Source organism: Carassius gibelio, chromosome A11 (assembly GCF_023724105.1).
Source record: "Carassius gibelio isolate Cgi1373 ecotype wild population from Czech Republic chromosome A11, carGib1.2-hapl.c, whole genome shotgun sequence".
In the NCBI taxonomy this organism is placed as follows: Eukaryota; Metazoa; Chordata; class Actinopteri; order Cypriniformes; family Cyprinidae; genus Carassius; species Carassius gibelio.
The window spans coordinates 19,834,203-19,853,454 of record NC_068381.1 but is presented as its reverse complement, the minus strand read 5'-3'; the positions used below and the strand labels follow the sequence as shown (position 1 = coordinate 19,853,454).

The 19,252-nt window shown below is 38.3% G+C and overlaps 1 protein-coding gene across 1 annotated transcript; it reads left to right on the top strand.

The window, feature by feature from the left end:
- The first annotated feature begins 6,205 nt into the window (after positions 1–6,205).
- On the top strand, positions 6,206–17,255 carry vtg3 (vitellogenin 3, phosvitinless). Its single transcript, XM_052610337.1, has 28 exons — positions 6,206–6,348; positions 6,536–6,556; positions 6,731–6,882; positions 7,028–7,279; positions 7,384–7,545; positions 7,629–7,777; positions 7,857–8,007; positions 8,104–8,261; positions 8,337–8,502; positions 8,586–8,711; positions 8,841–9,059; positions 12,358–12,575; positions 12,668–12,765; positions 12,858–12,979; positions 13,065–13,166; positions 13,274–13,393; positions 13,505–13,694; positions 13,801–13,888; positions 14,738–14,923; positions 15,014–15,149; positions 15,232–15,391; positions 15,465–15,571; positions 15,668–15,733; positions 16,126–16,335; positions 16,419–16,564; positions 16,665–16,803; positions 16,906–16,989; positions 17,074–17,255. The coding sequence occupies exons 1-27, from the start codon at positions 6,309–6,311 to the stop codon at positions 16,984–16,986; spliced, it is 3,765 nt and encodes a 1,254-aa protein (XP_052466297.1). The 5' UTR covers positions 6,206–6,308; the 3' UTR covers positions 16,987–16,989; positions 17,074–17,255.
- Positions 17,256–19,252: the final 1,997 nt, after the last annotated feature.

The window sequence follows — 19,252 nt, the reverse complement described above, 5'->3', positions numbered from 1 at the left end:
GGTGAAACGTGCAGCTTTTGTATTTGCCTGATTACCTGTGATTGAAGTCAGCTGGCCACGCCTCACTATTTAGCAAATCGAAACTGGGCAGTCCCGCGATCAGCACGTATTTACCAGGGTAAGACACACACAATTTAAAACAAAAACTTTCCTAGCAATGACGATCACACAGTAGTCTAATGAGAAAACGACACTAAACACTCACAAGCTGCTGCTTCTCTGTCGCTCGACTGTTTCTTATGACAAGTGCTTGCAAAACAGCTAATTAAGTACTTTCACTGGCTTTGGCCACGCCTCACTATTTAGCAGATCGAAACTGGGCAGTCCCGCGATAGGCAAATGCAAAACCAAGCACCACTTTCAGCACGTATTTACCAGGGTAAGACACACACAATTTGAAACAAAAACTTTGCTAGCAATGAGGATCACACAGTAGTCTAATGAGAAAACGACACTAAACACTCACAAGCTGCTGTCCTTCTCTGTCGCTCGACTGTTTCTTCTCTAGTTTATCTGTGGATTTTCTATCTCTAGTTTTGTTTTCCTCCAGCTGCGCTCCCATTTTTTGGGCTGCTCTCTTTAGGGTGCGAGTATGCTCATTATACCATGGTGTCAGACTGTTTTCCTTAACCGTCCTTAAGCGTTAAGGAGCAACTGTATTTAAAATGCTAGTAAAGAGAGAGTCCATAGTTTTTGTTACATCATCAAGTTGTTCTGAGGTTTTGGATATGCTTAGAAATTCAGATACATCAGGAAGATAACTTACAAAGCAGTATTTTGTGGTAAAAGTGATGGTTCTACCATACTTGTAACAAGAAGTAGAATTTACAATTTGACTATATGAAGTTTGCACAAAACTAAATAATGATCTGAGATATTATCAGTTGACTGCATAATTTCAACACCATCAACATCAATTCCATGTGACAGAATTATATCTAGAGTATGGTTTGACAATGAGTAGGTCCTGAGACATGTCTTCTAACCCCAATAGAGTTCAGAATGTCTATAAATGCTGATCCCAATGCATCTTTTTCATTATCAACATGATTATTAAAATCACCAATTATTAAAACTTTATCTGCAGCCAAAACTAACTCGGATGTAAAACCACCAAACTCTTTAATAAAGTCTGTATGGTGCCCTGGTGGCCTGTAAACAGTAGCCAGTACAAACATAACAGGGAATTTATCATTAACATTTGTTTCTCTGGATAATTTTATATGAAGCACCATTACTTCAAACAATTTATACTTGAAGCCTGCCCTCTGAGAAATCCTAAAAACATTGTAATAAATCGAAACAACACCACCCCCTTTGCCTTTTGGACGCGGCTCATGTTTATAACAGTTATCTTGGGGGGTGGACTCATTTAAAATAATGTAATCATCAGGTTTTATCCAGGTTTCTGTCAAACAGAGCACATCTAGATTATGATCAGTGATCATATTATTTACAAAAAGTGTTTTCATATAAAGGGATCAGATATTCAATAAGCCAAGCTTCATCATTTGTTTATCCATATTTCATCTGTTTTTTTTTTATTTGTTGAACCTCAATTGAATTATTACTCTTAATTTTTTTTTTTTTTTTTTTTTTTTTCTAGTTTGGGGAACAGACACAGTCTCTATAGTGTGATATATAGGTGAAAGAGTCTCTATGTGCTGAGAATTAACTAACCTCTGTGACGTGAAGCAGCTAGCAGATGGTCGGTTTAACCAGTTAGTCAAGTATAAACTCTAAGACTATGTGCCATATTTCTAGAGAGAAGAGCGGCACCAACCCAAGAGGGATGAAAACCATCTCTTTTCAACAGGTCAGGTATGCCCCAAATGCTCTTCCAAGTGTCTATGAAACCTATGTCATTCTGCGGGCACCACTTAGACATCCAGGCATTGAGTTATGACAATTTTTTTTTGTGATCTCCGATTAATAGAGAGGGAAGAACATGAGAAACAGATGAAGACATTTTAAAGAACAAGACAAGGGCTTTGACTGTCTTGCTGTCTCACTGCCCTCTCAGACAATGACTAAATACTTTAGGCAGCGTTTGCACACAGGGGTCCTTCCTGAAAATGAATTCAGACAGCTTTCTCAGACAGCAAAATGGTCTAATGATCAACTAGAAAATGGAAAGGGTTTTGGCAATAACTAGGTGAATATTTATTTACTACTGTATACATTTCTTACTAAAAATAAAATCAACCTTAGAAAAAGTATCTGCCTGAACCTTGAACCTGCCTGACATTTCTTAATTTTATTGTCATCTTTGGTTGAACCCAGCCAAGAGTCTGACGAACTTCCACCAGTATTATTATTATGAGTTTGACATATTGATTAAGACTGTATTGAGATTTTTTTTTTTTTTGGGGGGGGGGGGGGGGGGGTCCTTCCTTCCAGAGTTTGTGACATCTCACACTGGCCGGCACTGGACCCAGCAGAAACGCACTGACAAACACTTTGCACAGCCTTTGAGCTCCAGGGATCTGTGCTAAACTGTCACGAAATAACTACTCTGGCTCACAGTGGATGTTCTGGTTGTGTGGGTCACTGAGTGTTCAGACCAACTTTGCCAGTTGCAGCTCGCTGATTAGGACATCACACTATCAGTGCCCATGGTCACCGACTGTCTGCCCAATGCACATAAGACTTTATTAACAATTATCCAGTCTATGCTTGTGAACCAACTAACTGTTGCCATTTTTTATACAGTGTGAAGTGGTTCTGTTTGTATATGGTAGATGTCCATGAGGGGCTGGTTTAAAGGGGCCCCTCATGGACATCTACCATTTGGTTAAATGTTTGCTACAGACAGGTATGCATTTCTTTTTATTTTGAAAAGTGTAATTGTGTTAAACACATTGTACTAATAGAACACACATTGTTGTTTGTGCTATTACATGTACACAAAGTCTAGTTGAGTTTATTCTTTAAAACACATAGTTGCTTTACTGTAAGTGTTTTAAGAAATAGTTCACCAGTTCGTCTGCACATTCAGCCCTTCCAGATAATGGAAAATGAGCTTGGTTTGCTGTCTGCAAAAGATGCTTGACCCCAAGGCTCGGCTCAAGCTCTGAGTAAGAACCCCTCCTCATAATAGTACAGTGTGGAGGAAAAAGAGAATAATTTAGAGGAGGAGAAGAGGAGGTGCAGGGATGCTGAAAGAAGCAATGACTGCTGCTTATATGGTCGTAACAAAGATTGACAGGACTAGATGATTAGGCTCTTCCAGAACCTGCATTGGAAACGTTTAATTAGTGAAAAGCCTAAAGATGATATACATTCCAGACCATTCTAAAAAACTTTTATACTGGAATTGTCCAGCAATTTCAAATTACATGTGTGACTGTGCTGAATTTGTTTGTCTCCTACATGAAAGACTCTGCTATTTCCCATATATAACAGTAATCCATGTACAGAAGCATAAAATTGCTATGTGGCTACAATGTGATTCACAATTGCATTATCTCTGAATTGGCTTCTTAATTATGTAATAGGAATTTATCATTCTTACCTGAAAAATAAAATGTTATATTTGATGTTTTCTGAATTATCCTGAAATCATTATGACTAGTAGATCATGTGGAGGCTAATGTTACCTCAAATCTGTGTCCAGGATAGAACAAACTGAATGCTACTGTAATGGAGCAGTAAGCATGCCATCTGAGATCTTTGATTGCTTTCTATCACCGACTTAGCAAGTTGTATTGAAGTGAGCTAATAAAATACTTTTTTTGTCTTCTTTTTTTCTGAGCAAAGTGTAGATTAACCTTTTACTCTCTGACTTACATTTACATTTACATTTATTCATTTAGCTGACGCTTTTATCCAAAGCGACTTACAATTGCTATATATGTCAGAGGTCGCACGCCTCTGGAGCAACTAGAGGTTAAGTGTCTTGCTCAGGGACACATTGGTGTCTCACAGTGGATTCGAACCCGGGTCTCTCACACCACAGACGTGTGTCTTATCCACTGCGCTAACACCACCCTAATAATATTGTGAAATATTTACATTTATCTGACGCTTTCATCCAAAGCGACTTACAATTGCTATATATGCCAGAGGTCGCATGCCTCTGGAGCAACTAGGGGTTAAGTGTCTTGCTCAGGGACACATTGGTGTCTCACAGTGGATTCAAACCTGGGTCTCTCAGACCAAAGGCATGTGTCTTACCCACTGTGCCAACACCACCCCCTTACTAAGTTCGGACTGCCAGGTTCATGATCATGAGATCTGCGTGCGGCCAACATGAAACTCAAATGACTCGAATAATTGAAAGTATGGGATGTCCAGAATAATCAAATATTGCATACATGTTTTTAATCGGAAATACAGTCTAAATTTAATAGTAACTTGAAATTGGAGTCAGCTTAAACACAGAGCTAGGGAAAACTGAAACGATGTCTCGATAAATTAAGTAAACTTAAGTAAAAGACCTAAACCCATTATACCTTCACCTGCGTCACTGCTTTCCTTTATGGGACAATTTGGTGGTCCTTACAAGTTCAAAACCCTTGCAGCCATGAGTGAGTGGAACCCAGGGCACTGGCGGCATGTTTCTTGGATGGACTGTTTGACAAAATCAGTGACATATAAATTACATTTATACCCATGAAATGCCAGAATTCTTGGATGACATAATTTACCCTGCAATTCACCTGGACATTTGCTGGAAATTGAGGTTGTGTACCTCGATTCTGACTCCTGTCAGAGTCGAGGGGAAATTCAACTACACTTATCGACTAACCAAAAGGGTTCAAAACAAATTAAATTCCTTTTTTCAGGGATCACTCCCTCAGTGGCCAACAGATGTTGTCCTTCTTTTAAATGACTGGCCCTGTTAGTCTGGTTACCTCAGGGAATCCTTGACTTTCCCTATATGATTCCCATATTAACTGGGTAGATAACACTAGCTTGTCTAGTTGTTCATTCTGCCATGCAAACTATCTTGTGTACTGTACTATCTTGTGAATTGTACTGCTGTTTCTTCTTCTGTGTTGCAACATGAGGGGGCATATTTTCCCACGTCCCAGCCATATACCAGTATCTGCAGGCAAGCTACCATTCTTCCTCCGCATTGCCTGTACAGTTGAGCCATCGACTTCCTTCCTGACACTTCTCAGCATAAGAAAAAGGGTGGTTCTAGGCTTCAGGCCATGTGGTGGGGGCCATCACCTGGGACATGGAGGCCTTGAGTCAGGCAAGCACTATAGGCAAAAGACAAAGCCTATATTAATTTCCTACTTTAGTCACTATTCACTGAAAATTGCTTGTAAAACAGTGGTTCTTCAAAATATCAGTTTGAGTTCCACGAAATAAATTAAGTTATACATGTTTGGATCTATTATATTCATACACATCAAGCACAAAGTCTGGGTTTCCCTTTACCTGATTTGTTGTTCTCTGTATATGTGCATTGGAATGTTTATGTGATTTGCCTAAATTAAAATATGTTCATAATTGTTGTTCAAAGATAAACAAACGTCATGTGAATTTGGGATGGCATGAGGATGAGGAGTAAATTAATGATTGATTGTTGCTTCTTTCTTTCTTTCTTTCTTTCTTTCTTTTTTTTTCCTCTTTTTTGTATTCTGTCACAGGCAATGAAGTAAAACAAAGTTTTACAAAAATAAAAATTCATATTTAAGGGTTCACAATGGTAACTTAGATTAATGTATGTATGTGTGTTCATATTTAAATGAATGCTTGCACATCAGCTGTTCGCAAATGTTTGATTTTGTTATTTGTTTAGTCGGTGACATGCTCTCCTAATAGGTTGTGATGACACTGTCTGTGATCACATTGACCTGTCTCACACCTTTGTCCCCTAGTTCTGTTTACTTAAACTATTTATACAATATAAACCAGTGGCCTTTATGCTCATATTATAGCATTTACAGAATAATTTCATTTTAGGTAAAATTTTTCATTGTTTATAAGATCTATATGTATGTACCACTAATGTGACAATATCTACCTTTATGTTTTGTAATAGTTTGAATTTACACAAGCAAATGCGCACACTTCTTTTGATCAGGCATCAAACATATACTTTCTACTGTAAATTCTTTACTTTTCATACATGTTAGGCTGCAGCTAACCACGAACACTAAACAAAATCAGAATAATTAAATAAACTTGTTGCTTCAAGTTCTACGAATATATATATATATAAAATATAATTGTTTTTTTCATAGGGTCACTTTACCTGACTAACTGCATGAGATAAGGGAGTAGGAGGGAAATAAAGCTCCCTGTTATAAAAGGTGCTGTCCAAGCTGCTTATACAACCTCTGGACTCTACTATGTGGCGATTTCATCTCTGTCTCCTGGTAGCCCTTGCTGGTGAGTACATAAAGGCCAGAACATATTTAAGAAAGATTAAACTGCATGTTTTAGAGTGTGGTCAGTAGAAATCCTGGCTGAAGATTGTTTAGAACTGAGCACAATTAATTTTTCCATATACGTTTGTACTTTAATTCTGATTCATATGAAAGAAGGACAGTAATGCATCTCTTTTTTTCCCCATTAGCCAGTGAGGCCATCAATTACGGTATGGAAACACTATTATGTACATCACCCATTATTCTAAGATTTACTATAATATTATTTTTGATGTTTTATATATCTGTTAAATTCATTAGGATTCATTCAGATACATATTAACATCCTGGTTCATAATTTTTCATTTCAAATTTCTGAAATTTCTCAATGGCTAACATTTTAGAGCCTTTCCTGAACTCTAAAAAAACATATGAGTATAAATATGAGGGACTGGTGCGAGTGGGACGAGAACTGCCAGACTTGGTTGAGTCAGCGATGAAGATGAGGTGCACTTTTAAAATCATTGGCGAATCACCTCAAACCTTTGTGCTCCAGGTACCAACACTGTTGCTCCAATTCCATCATTTTCTTTTTCAGTCTATTCTAGCTAAGCGATCTGATATATTTATTCTTAACTCAGCAGATAGTAAGAATAACTAGATCACGTCTAGACATTATAAAATGTGCTTTTCCATTTAAGATCTCAAATGTAGATGTTGAAGACTTTAATGGCTTACCTGGGAAAAGTGTCTTCAGCCCTTCCCAAAAGCTCACTAAGCGACTATCTGCCGAATTCAGCCAGCCAATCGTATTTGAATTCTCCAAAGGACAAATTACTGACATTCGCACGGCACCTGGAGTCTCAAACACAGTTGTAAATATTGTGAGGGGGATCCTTGGATTTCTACAAGTCACGGTCAAAACCACACAAAGTTTTTATGAACTGGTGGAGGTATGAAATCTACATATTAATTGAACAAACCAGTCCAGTATTCCCCAGTATAACTCTATGGGGAAAACAAAACAATATTATATAGAATTTTTGCATTTCTTTAGTTGGGAATTCATGGTGTATGTCAAAGCAGTTACACTGTTGAGGAAGACTCCAATGCCAAAGAGCTGATAGTGAACCAAATGGTTGATATTGCCAACTGTCAACAGCCAGCTGCTTTATACCGAGGTATGGCTCTTGCCCCTGAAGACAAACTCAGCAAACAGGTGTGTTTCATTATATTTCGGTTGAATTTGAAAAGTATGAAAGTTCAACCTTGAACTGATCTGAATGTTGTTTAAATCTACAGAGAGGCGAGAGTGTGGTCTCAACAGTGAAACACACTTACACAGTGAAGTCCACAGCAGATGGCGGTTTGATCACTAAAGCATTTGCTCAAGAGCGCCAATATTTCACACCATTCAACATAAAGGGAGGAAACTCCAGACTTTTGGCATTGTAAGTACTTAAAAGCAGCTAACAAATTGTTGCAAGACTGATATATGATATATGCATGACGATATGTTACTTTTTCCAGACGGGACATAGAGCTTCTCAAAGTTTCAGACACAACTGACAAAATAGTGACCGGACAGATGCAGAGCAGAGGCAACCTGATGTACAAGACCGAAAAGGATCTCAGGCCAATTCCTGTTGTGATGATCAACCTGAACGAACCAGTGCCAAAGGCAAACCTCCAAGATCATGCACTCGTAAACATTCAAGCATATTCAGGCATGTAGATTAACTCATAAACATATTTTGATTGTCCTGTACCCCAACAGATTTTAGATTTAATCAAGCGCTTGGCAGAGGCTAACATATATCACGTAGACAGCACAAGCAGCTCAGATATTCTGAATCTAATTCAGTTGCTACGTGTAGCATCACTTGAGAACCTAGAGCAGTTATGGAAGCAGGTCTCAGGAAATGTTGAGCACAGGTATTTTCTTTACACCTGTTTAAGTACTATGCAATCCTATACCTTCTCCTACTGACTTCTTTTTTTGGTCTTCAGGAGGTGGTTCCTGGACTTGGTTGTGGAGGTAACAGATGAGAGGATCCTCAAATTCCTTGAAACCAAATTCAAAGCAGGCGACATTACAGCAAATGAGGCTGGACAGGCACTGGTAGTCGCATTTAACCACTTGTCTGCTGAGCCTGTGTCAGTGGCATTAGCTCAGGTGAGTCAGTGATCTAGTTAAATAATTGTTATGCAATCATTAATGTCATGTTTATTTGCCTAATGCTTTGTTCTGCTTTCCAGGAGTTCCTGACAATTCCTTTCAGTAAATCACATCCTCTCCTGTGGAACACTGTAGTTTTGGCATATGGCTCTTTAGTATACAGATACTGTGTGTATACTGATCCCTGTCCCATCACTGTGGTGCAGGTATCTGTGGTCTCCTACTTTTGTATGCCAGATGATTAATACAAATATCAGATTTTATTTAAGCTTTATGTGGAACTTATTACTCTGATTTTTACATCTACCATGTCGTTTGTGAATAATGTTATTCAGCCTTTGTTGGATATGGCTACAAGTGGCCTGAGTAAAAACTATGAGGAGGATATGGTCCTTGCACTGAAGGCCTTGGGAAATGCAGCACATCCCTACAGCATCAAGACTCTCCTAAAGTTCCTTCCAGGCTACACAGCAGGAGCTGAAAAGCTTCCAACCAGGGTACAGAGTGCTGCGGTCCAGTCATTCAGACTACTTGCAAGCAGGGACCCCCACAGTGTAAGTGAATCAGTGTTTTTTGTGTGAGTGAGATGAAATACAGTAACAGATTTCTCTTAACTTGGGGACAGGAGAGGTGCCAATCAATAAATAGGAAAAAAAAGTACCTTGCGTTACTTATTTGAAAAAGTAACTCAGATATTCTCTGAAAATAAAAAGTAATTTGTTACTTTACAAGTTACTTGAAAAAAGTGATCTGATTACACAACATGTGTTGCTTGTAATGCGTTACCCTCAACACTGTATATAAGTGTTCAGACATTTGAAATGTATTAATAATAATAATAATAATAATAATAATAAATATAGCTGCAAGCAGCAATTAAGGGGCCAAGTACTACAGAAGCAAGCAATGCAGCAAGCATCAGACAAACTGTAGCAATGAGTAACTGAAGCCATTTTAAGATGATTGTAGTCAAAATGTTGAAAAATCATGAATACAGTACATCTACAGTACTAGTAATATTATTTTAATGACTTAATCATTCTGACAAATTGGTGGCGCTGTTACCAAATTGATGTGGTGTGGTTAGTGTGAGGTGATAATGGCACATACAAAGTTTGGTGTCAATATGTCAAAGTTTTGTGGAGACAAACATTGCAATAAGACTAGAATATGCAAAAGTTATTAGTATTTTTGTAAATTTCATTATAACTTTTGACCACAAGGTGGCCCTGCTCCAAAACTTCACCATCAGGGCATAGTGCCGAAGACCCATACTGAGGGTGCTTTCACACCTGCCTCATTTAGTTAGGTTGAATCGTACCAGAGTTCGTTTCCCTGTTTGGTGCGGTTCGTTTGGGCAGGTGAGAAGACAGCAATCGCACTCGGGTGCGCACCAAAAGCGGACCAAACAAGCGTACCGAGACCTGCTTGAAGAGGTGGTCTCGGTACGCTTTCAAACAAACTCTGGAGCGGTTCGTTTGTGGTGAGAATGTGATACGACCTCGAACAGACCCAACTGCAAAAAGTACTGATCATTTTTGGATTAAACCAGCTGCCGTAGTCAACTGCGTTGTGCATTATGGGATGAGGAAGTGTTTGCTGACAGTTTGCACTTCAGCATGGCAGCTCGTGGACAAACTTGGAGTAGTGAGGAGGTGCAGAGCCTCATATAAATTTGGTCAGATGACTATGAGCATGTCAGAGTTAAGAAGAATTAATGCACGCCTCTGCTTGAAGTTATGAGCGATTCCCGCTCGCTGTTTCAATGCATTAGAACGTTGATTTCAAGCCGCATCCGCGCTTCATTATAGAAATTTATTTTTTGCATGTTGTGGTGTATACAAACAATGTAATAGACTATGGCCAGGGACAAAACCAGCCCGCGAGTCGTCTCTCCATAGTTGTGTTGTCTCTGTGTTGTTTGCTGGCTTTCCCTCTTATGTTGGGATTTTCCCGCGTGTAAATTCTGACCAATCGAAAAGCAGTTTAGGAAATACGTCATGGCCAATGAGTGATGTAGATGTTGTCATGTGACTGCATTTTTGGTCATTTTTGGTTCATTTTGGTTCTTTTGGTTCTTTGAAATTTGCTGTCAACCAATCATGAATTCCAGTAATATGTCCTATGAAAATGTGATGCTGAAGCCAACGAGTGAAATGTCCGCTCAGTTGTGAACTCATCATAGGTAAGTCGCAATGGCAGTGCACCGCCCTTAGAGTTTATCTGAGTATAGTGTAAGATGAATTCAACAGATCACACGCACCTGCAGCGCTTCTGTGAATGGAGAAAAACAGAAAAACAATAGGATTACATAAAAAGGAATATAGGAATATACACTAAATATATTAAATGATATTGACAGACCAACGAAACTAAAGAAAAAATTTGCTAAATTACAGTTCATTGTTACATGTTCCAAGGTTTTCGGAAAAGAAAAGAAAACAGCAGAGAGTGGGCCCCTAGTTTTCTTTATTTTTCAAAAGCTTTACAAATTGAATTATTTTGTAAAAGCTTGACAGCTTTGAATAATGTCTTGCTTCTGTATACTCAACCAGCTTTGGTATGACCTTACACGCACACACAACATAATTAGAGTTAATTAGAACATAAAGAGTTAAAGAAACAAATAAAAAAGATACACTGCTCCGTTGTACAAAATTTGTTGTGTTCAGTGTGACCGCGCCTCACTGTGCTGATAAATCCGATGTGAAGGATGATGTTTTATCTCGATGAAAGTACAAACACTATATAATAAATCATATTTTAGCATCCAGATACGTCGGGAATATGGAAACATTAGGATTCGTGCCGAATGAGAAAGGTAGGCATCAGCTTCGTTGTAAATTAATTTTGTTTTTGGATTGACGTTTTTTTAGCCTAAACTTTAGATGATTTGTTTTGGAGAGAAACCAATAACTGTTTTTAGAATGTTTGTTACCATTTTGCTTTAGCTTAAAGGCATTTTAGCCTTCATTATTTTGGAAAGTAATAGGGCTAATAATATCAGAGGAACGCAGGAACAGAAACTTTAAAATATAAATTCTGTTCAGAGTGAACCTAATGAATTTTTTTGTTCGTTTTCAAGTCCTGGTGCAGTGTAACATGTTCAGGTTTTTTATTATTATTATTATTTTCATATATTATACCTTTATTCTACCCTGCTGTTTCTGTTCTTGTCAAAACGGTCTGTTGAGTTCCTGGTACTGGAAGCCCCTCCCTCAGAAATATGCAATGGGCTCAAATTGGTTAGCTGGCCCAGAGTGTTTTGATTTGTTAACCACATAGTGCAACAGAAACAACACACCCCATTACCATTAAAAGTGTTCCCCGGGGGCGGGGTTTATGTAAATATTGGGGTTAGTGATGTCACAAACCCGGGAAGAAGCTTGTTTAAGGGTAAGTCTCCGGGCAATCAGTTCCACAGCGACTTTGGTGCCTCAGCTATGACAATCATTATGATTGTTGCTTTTATCATTGGTTTGTTGGCATGCAAGTGATTTCATGCACAAGGTAAGCTTTCGTATACAAGGTAAACTGTCCACGAATTGTGTGTGATGCAGAACTAACTTGACAAAACGTGGCTGAAAAGTCCACTGAAAATATATCTTCTTACATGTTTCAGCTGGTTATAATATGATAAAATTACCTTCCACTACAAAACCACTTTAACATTTGCTAGTGAGTGTTAATTTGCCATACTGGTTAGGTTTGTCAAGAACGTTGTTACAGGACCAAGAAAAGATAATGATCCAAAAGCAGATGCTACTTGATAAAATGAGTACAAATGTCTCCATCAGCAGTGTCCACTTTCAGAAGATGCAGACCATCTTTCTACTTCTTGTATGCGTGCAGGTGCAAGACATTGTCTTGAACCTCTTTCTACAAAGGACTCTTCCTGCTGAAATCCGCATGCTGGCCTGTATGGTGCTTCTAGAGACCAAGCCATCCATATCTCTAATCTCAGTAATAAGTGAAGTCCTCTTGGAGGAAATTGACCTGCAGGTTGCCAGCTTCTCCTATTCTCTACTCAAAGGCATTTCCAAGTCCCGCACCCCTGATAATCAACATCTGTAAGCATGCTCGAATGTGTACTGTGTTTTACTCCACTCCTTTCAGAACATCTGAATTGTCCTCATTCCTTTTTATTTTCTTCTAAAAAAAGATCCACTGCCTGTAATATTGCCATAAAGATTCTTACCCACAAACTTGGCCGTCTGAGTTATCGCTACAGCAAGAATGTGCACTTGGACTGGTTCCATGGTGAGTTTACGTTACCTTTCTAATAGCTAGCTTTGTTGTGCAACCTTTTAGTGGTGCTGGGAATGGTCTGATACTGTTTCTTGTCTCATCAGATGACTTATTATTTGGGACATCTGCCGACATTTATATGCTGCAAAATGAAAGTCTTATACCCACAAAACTTATGTTTAAGGGAAAAATTCATTTCATTGGGAGAATATTGCAATTTCTTGAGGTAATCAAACCAAAGCAATGACATGCAGTGTAAATATATGTACTGTATTCCATATTTGTATATATAATCCTTCATATATTTCCAGTTTGGTTTCCGCGCAGATGGACTCAAAGAGCTGTTAGCAGAAAAAATCCCTCAACTCAAGAAAGATTTAGGAATCTCAGATTTTGCCACTGTAATGAAAATTGTGAGCATCTTCAGCCTCAGAATTGAAAATGTATCTAATCAAATGATCTACCAAATGTATGACTTTTGTCAGTCAATTGATTACCGGCTATGCTTTGATCTTTAAAGCTTTCTGACTGGCAGAACCTACCAAAAGACAGACCTCTATTGACAGCATATGCTCGCGTGTTTGGACAGGAAGCATTTTTAATGGATGTAAGAGGAGACTCTATTCAGAGCATCATAAAGGTATTCCACCATCTCATTTTTTAATCATAAGGTGATAGAGGCTTTTTTGATCTTGTTGATTCTTTATTTAAATAGAATCAACTGAAAAACATTCATTTATTTTCTGCTCAGTCATTTAGTCCTTCTGCTGGGAAGGAGAGTAAGGTTTGGGAAAAGATTCAGGATGTTCAAAAAGGGACTTCCTGGCACTGGACCAAACCACATCTTGTGTATGAAGCTCGATTCATACAGCCAACTTGTCTTGGTCTCCCAGTTGAAATCAGCAAATATTATTCAATAATAAATGCTTTTACAATGAAAGGTGAAGCTTTCTTATATGATTTATTGTCAATTTCAAACAAGATGTATTTAAATACTTTAAAAAATAGGAGCTAAATGTAAAATTATGATATATTCTATGTTTACAGCTAAAGCTGAAATTAATCCTCCTCCAAAGGAACATCTGGGTGAGCTGCTAAGCTCAGATATTTCCCTACACACAGATGGCTTTGTTGGGTAATGATCAAAAGTTATCAGTTATCATTCATTACTAGACATTGATAAATAGTGGTGTGGATGTAGCAACATGCAAAACCAATGGTACCCCTGCCACTGCATAATTTTGTTACTTGCAGTCAGCCATGATTTTATTCCTGGTGAATTTATTCATAGTCGAATCGGAATTTTCATAGTCGAATTGGAATTTTCATAGTCGAATCGGAATTTTCAAATATTGCTGATATCTGACTGATAGTCGAATCATATGTAAGGGGACGGGGCAAAATACATTGAGTCAAGTCAGACATTCGACAGTCATAATTACTGATGTTAACACACAAGGAAAATGTGTAACAAATGCCTCGCAGATATAAACGCTGTAAATAATGTTTTTTTTACGTTTTGATTAAAAGTTAGCACTAAACGTCAGCGAAAACCTAACAAGTCACTATTCTATTTACTATCTGCAAAAATAGCCCGAATGCACTTGAACTTATCTACGCGGCTCTGAACGTGAAATCCTTTTGTGGACGCGTTCTTCACGAATGGTATGGGTGTGACAGTCGTAGTTATTTATATTCTGCATATTAACTTATTGAGAGAAAACCGCAAATTCTATGTGAAATCAGACATAACAACCCGCATATTCAACTGTTAGATTGGTAGTCGAATCAGGCTCCTCAAATCGAAGCATCGAATCGTTCACTATTTGGGGTCACCCCTACTAAAGTCATATAATAGATAGCTTTGTGTGAACATTTAAGTTGTCAAATTCACAGGAGGTTTACTAAATAATGACAAGAGTTTACATTTTGGGGTTCTTCCTGGCTTCTCTGTGCTGAAGGTTGACTTTCCTCCTGTTTACAGAGTGACAAAGGATCATTTTGTCTTTCATGGAATCAACACAGATCTTTTCCAGTGTGGCACTGAGATGAACACTAAGATAGTAACTGCCCTGCCATGGGCATTTGACTTGAAAATAAACAGGAAAGAGCAAAAGTATGAAATGAACTTAACTCCAATCAAAACGGTCACTGAGTTATTTTCAGTCAAGTATGTTTTCCACTATTTCCACAGCACCATTGTGATATGTAATAAGCTGTCACCAAATATACTGATGATTTCTCACTCTACATCCAACAGTTCTAATGTGTTCTCTGTTCTGAGAAACATTGAGGATCCATCCGTTTTCAAAATAACTCCCATGATGCCTGAGACAGAGGACTCCGAACGGAGTCTGCCACTGGCCAGGATTTTACCCACTTCAAGGGGTGATAAGGTATAAAGCCTTCACAATACTAGAACAAAATGGAGATGTTTGGAAAATCCTGCAAACTAAATAGCTGCGTGTTCTGCCACAGACCAAGAACTCTGAGGTGAAATTTAGGCAATGCGCTGATGCCAAGATTTATGGAACTTCGATCTGCATCGAGGCAGAAGCCAAACGAGCACACTACCTTCATGAATATCCTCTGTACTACTTCCTGGGACACACCCGCTTTTCATATCAACTAGAACCAGGTATCAGAAACTTGACTTAATTCAAAAAATATATTTAAATATTCCTGCCAATAACTTGTTAATTGTTTCAAAGCTGAGGGTGCCAAACCCATTGAAAAAATTCAGATTCAGGTCACTGCTGGCAGAAAAAACCCTCCAGGAGTCAGTCGAATGATTAATCTCAGCCACAGAGTATTCAAGGTACCGTGACTGAATTTATCAGTTATAGGAGTTGAATTGTTTCCAGTGGTGAACTCATAATTAATGTGATATTTTGTTATACATGCTCCTGTGTAGGACACAAGAGATGAGATCACCACCTGTGGGGAAAACAATTTATCCAAATCATACCCAGCATCTCAGGTGCATTACATCTGAATAACATCTGAAGTCATTAATTCAAATGAGGTTATTAAAGAAGGAGGGTTTAATCAATCAACATTTCATCTTATGTTTTGTTTTATGTATAACAGGACAGGCAGACTGTAGCTTAATTACTACTACACGTAACTGTAATGCACTATAACGTTTTTATTCAGTTTACCCTGAGTTTTGTTTTAAAACTGCTGGTACATGAATTCAAATCCAAATGATTCTATAGAATACAGCTGTCTCCTTATTTGTAGAGAGAGAGAGAGAGAAAAAGCATCTATGAATTTGCCATGCAAAAGTAACTTGACATGATCTACAACAGTAATTATCCAGGAGTTACTCAATCATTTTATTTAAGCTCCGTCATTTTCTCTATGCTGTAGGATTTAGATGCCACTCCAGAAAGTGTTGTCACAGTAAAAGCACTTGCTCTAAGTCCGCCAGCAAAACCCCTTGGATATGAAGGTGTAGCCTTTTATCTGCCAACAGGCCAAAGAGACAATATTGAAATGATTGTCTCTGATGTTGGTGAAGAGGCAAACTGGAAAATGTGTGTCAATGCAAACACCGATAAGAGTCACTCATCAGCAAAGGTAAAGGTCTTTTGAACCTTCTTGTGCAACTCATTCTCATCAGTTATCTTATTATATCACTGGTTTTCTTCTTGTGTTTTTAGGCCCATCTCAGATGGGGTGCAGAGTGTCAGACATATGATGTCTCTATGAGGGTGTCCACAGCATGCCAGCCAGAGTCTAAACCTTCCATATATACCAAGATCAACTGGGGAGCTCTGCCCTCAGTGTTCACAATGATTGGTCAAAGGTAAATTCATTATGCTCTTGATTTTTCTGAAATATACAGCATGGAATTGCTACTTTTTATTTAAAATTTTAAATATATTTCACACATAACATTCCCTCAGAATTCAAGAGTACGTGCCTGGCATTTCTTATATGATGGGTTTCTACCAGAAATATGAGAAAAACCCAGAACGGCAGGCAGCTTTCACTTTTGTTACGTCCTCGCCAGAGACCTTTGACATGAGGATGAAAATTCCAGAGGTTGTTTTCTTAGGAGCACATCATATGTCTTTTCTATTTCAAATATGTCTCATTGCCTTCCTGCTTTTTTAGATTGATCAAATATTATTTTTTCCACTCTAGCGAACTATCTACAAAAAGGCAATTCCATCACCAATCGATCTTGCGGGGTTTCAAGCTGTGAACTTCACCATATCCACCTAACAGGTTAATTTATGAACTATGGACCAGAAAACTGTCCCTGTTCTTGTGTATCTGTGTAAACTTGGTATCTTACTCTTCACTTAACAGGCTGGTGTTACAGAGCACTTCTTGGAGTCAAATCCAACAACATAGTAAAATGGATCATCAAAAGTTCTGAATCGTTTGGATATTCCTGACATTTGATTAATGTCTGTTTTGGATATTCAAAGATATTTGTTAAAAAGGTTAATTTTGAATTATATGCCAAATAAATGAACAGTGCATCAAGAGTTCAATGTGACAGAAATTCATTATGTTCAGACTGATCATGATATTCCAGCCTAGGGTTGATTAGACTGCAGATCATTTGCAAAATCTGCTTCATGTTCAGAATGTCAAAAGATTGGTACATCAATTGTAAATAAACATATTTGATCAAAATTTTGCTTCTGTGAATGGTACCTTCCAGGAAGGTCCAAGAGTCTCCCATTTATTAATTGCAGCTCCTTAACTGCCACAAATGTTATAACATATTACAGAAACTGAGTGAGCGAAGAGTCCAGTTTCCAGTGTATTAAAGCGCATCTTCAGTTATTCAATCACAAGTTATCAGTTGAGATTCATTTACTGTTTCTACCTGCTTGCATGCATTTTGAATGTGTCTCCTTAGACCACTTCTACTTGAATTTTATTCACAATCTACATGTCAAAACAGGTCACCTTTATTTAAATAGTGCTTTATACAATGCAGATGGTGTCAAACAATGTTAAACTGGAAAATAGTGTCAATAATGCAAGACATTAGTAAACAGTCAATTTTTTTAGTTTAAGTCAGTTCATCATTGATTCAGTGATGTCATCGTCCAGCTCAGTTTAGTTCTTTTCAAATACTGTCTGTTTAATCAAGTTAGCAATATTACCAGAAATTAAATCTCCCCAACTAAGCAATCATAAGGTGATATAAACCATGAAAGAAACCATCCTCAGTCAGGGAACCAGTTTTCCTCTGGCCAGATGAAACCAGCATGGTGTGGTTTAATTCCATACTGCAGCTCAAGTCAGAATGAGCAAAGGACTTGTCTGGTTCTTGTATCCTATGCTGAAGAATTGAACTGATGTCTGACAAGGCCTTCAGATGAGATCTGTCTCTAGGACCTCTCACTGCCCACTATTCTGAGGGCCCTGAAGGTTCTTCCCTTCGAGCCACTGCATTCCAATCGACCTTTGGTCCCTGTCATTCAAAAAACTGCTCTGCTATTAGCGTTAGCATTGGTGAAGCAAGTGGGGGACTTGCAGGCATGAAGCAAAGACTTTCTAAGTGGATATTTGATGCTATTCTGCTAGCCTACAGTTCCTTAAAATATAATTCCCCATTAGAGTACAAGCTCACTCAACTAGAGGCATTGCTTCTTCGTGAGTGTGGTCTGACAGTGTGACCATTGTAGTAATTTGGGCTTTGCCATCCACTTTTGCTAGGTTCCAGAACCTGAATGTCGCCTGCCTTGCAGGCAAGAGTCCTTCTGCTAAACTGGTGCGCAGTTCACTCTGAGTGTAGTTTGGATGTAAAATGCCCAGACCTATCAGAGAGCTTACTTGTGTGCCCATGGCCCCCATATGTTATGAGGCTACACAAGTCTACTGAAACGATCACTCGGTTGGGTGAGGCCTAACCCATTAACCTGGAGGGATTTATTGTTCTTGTTCTCTTGGGCTCTGAGGTGCCTAGGACAAGGATTACCATTGTTGTTCCTCTACCACAGCATGGAGTGATTGTATGTTTCCCATAGCATCTAGCAAAGACACAGTATGAGTGAAGTATCGATAGGGAATGTACTCAGTCACAAACGTAACCTCGGTTCTCTGAGATAATATATATGTATGTATGTATGTATATATAAACTGCAGTCTTTTTTTTAATATTCAATTTAATAAATAAATAACTTCATTGTTGTGAAGTGTATCTTTAAATTCAACTTTTACGAAGTCATCCATCCATTGTGGGGAGCTGGGTCCTAACACAGCATCATGAGCCACAGGTTTTAGAAACTCCCTGGATGAATGGCCAGTCCATCACAAGGCTCACACATAGATTTTAAGAAGTAATTTTAATTAAATTGCTCTTCCTTTGATTTATCACGAGGTGACTATGTTCAGTTTTATTTCAACATAATCAGTGGCACAGTTAAACTACATGTGGCTCAACTTAACCTCTCCCTAGACTCAATTTACTCCTCACTGGGGGAAAGTTGACCAAGAGACAATCCCTCTGCTACGGGGGCTCTGTAAC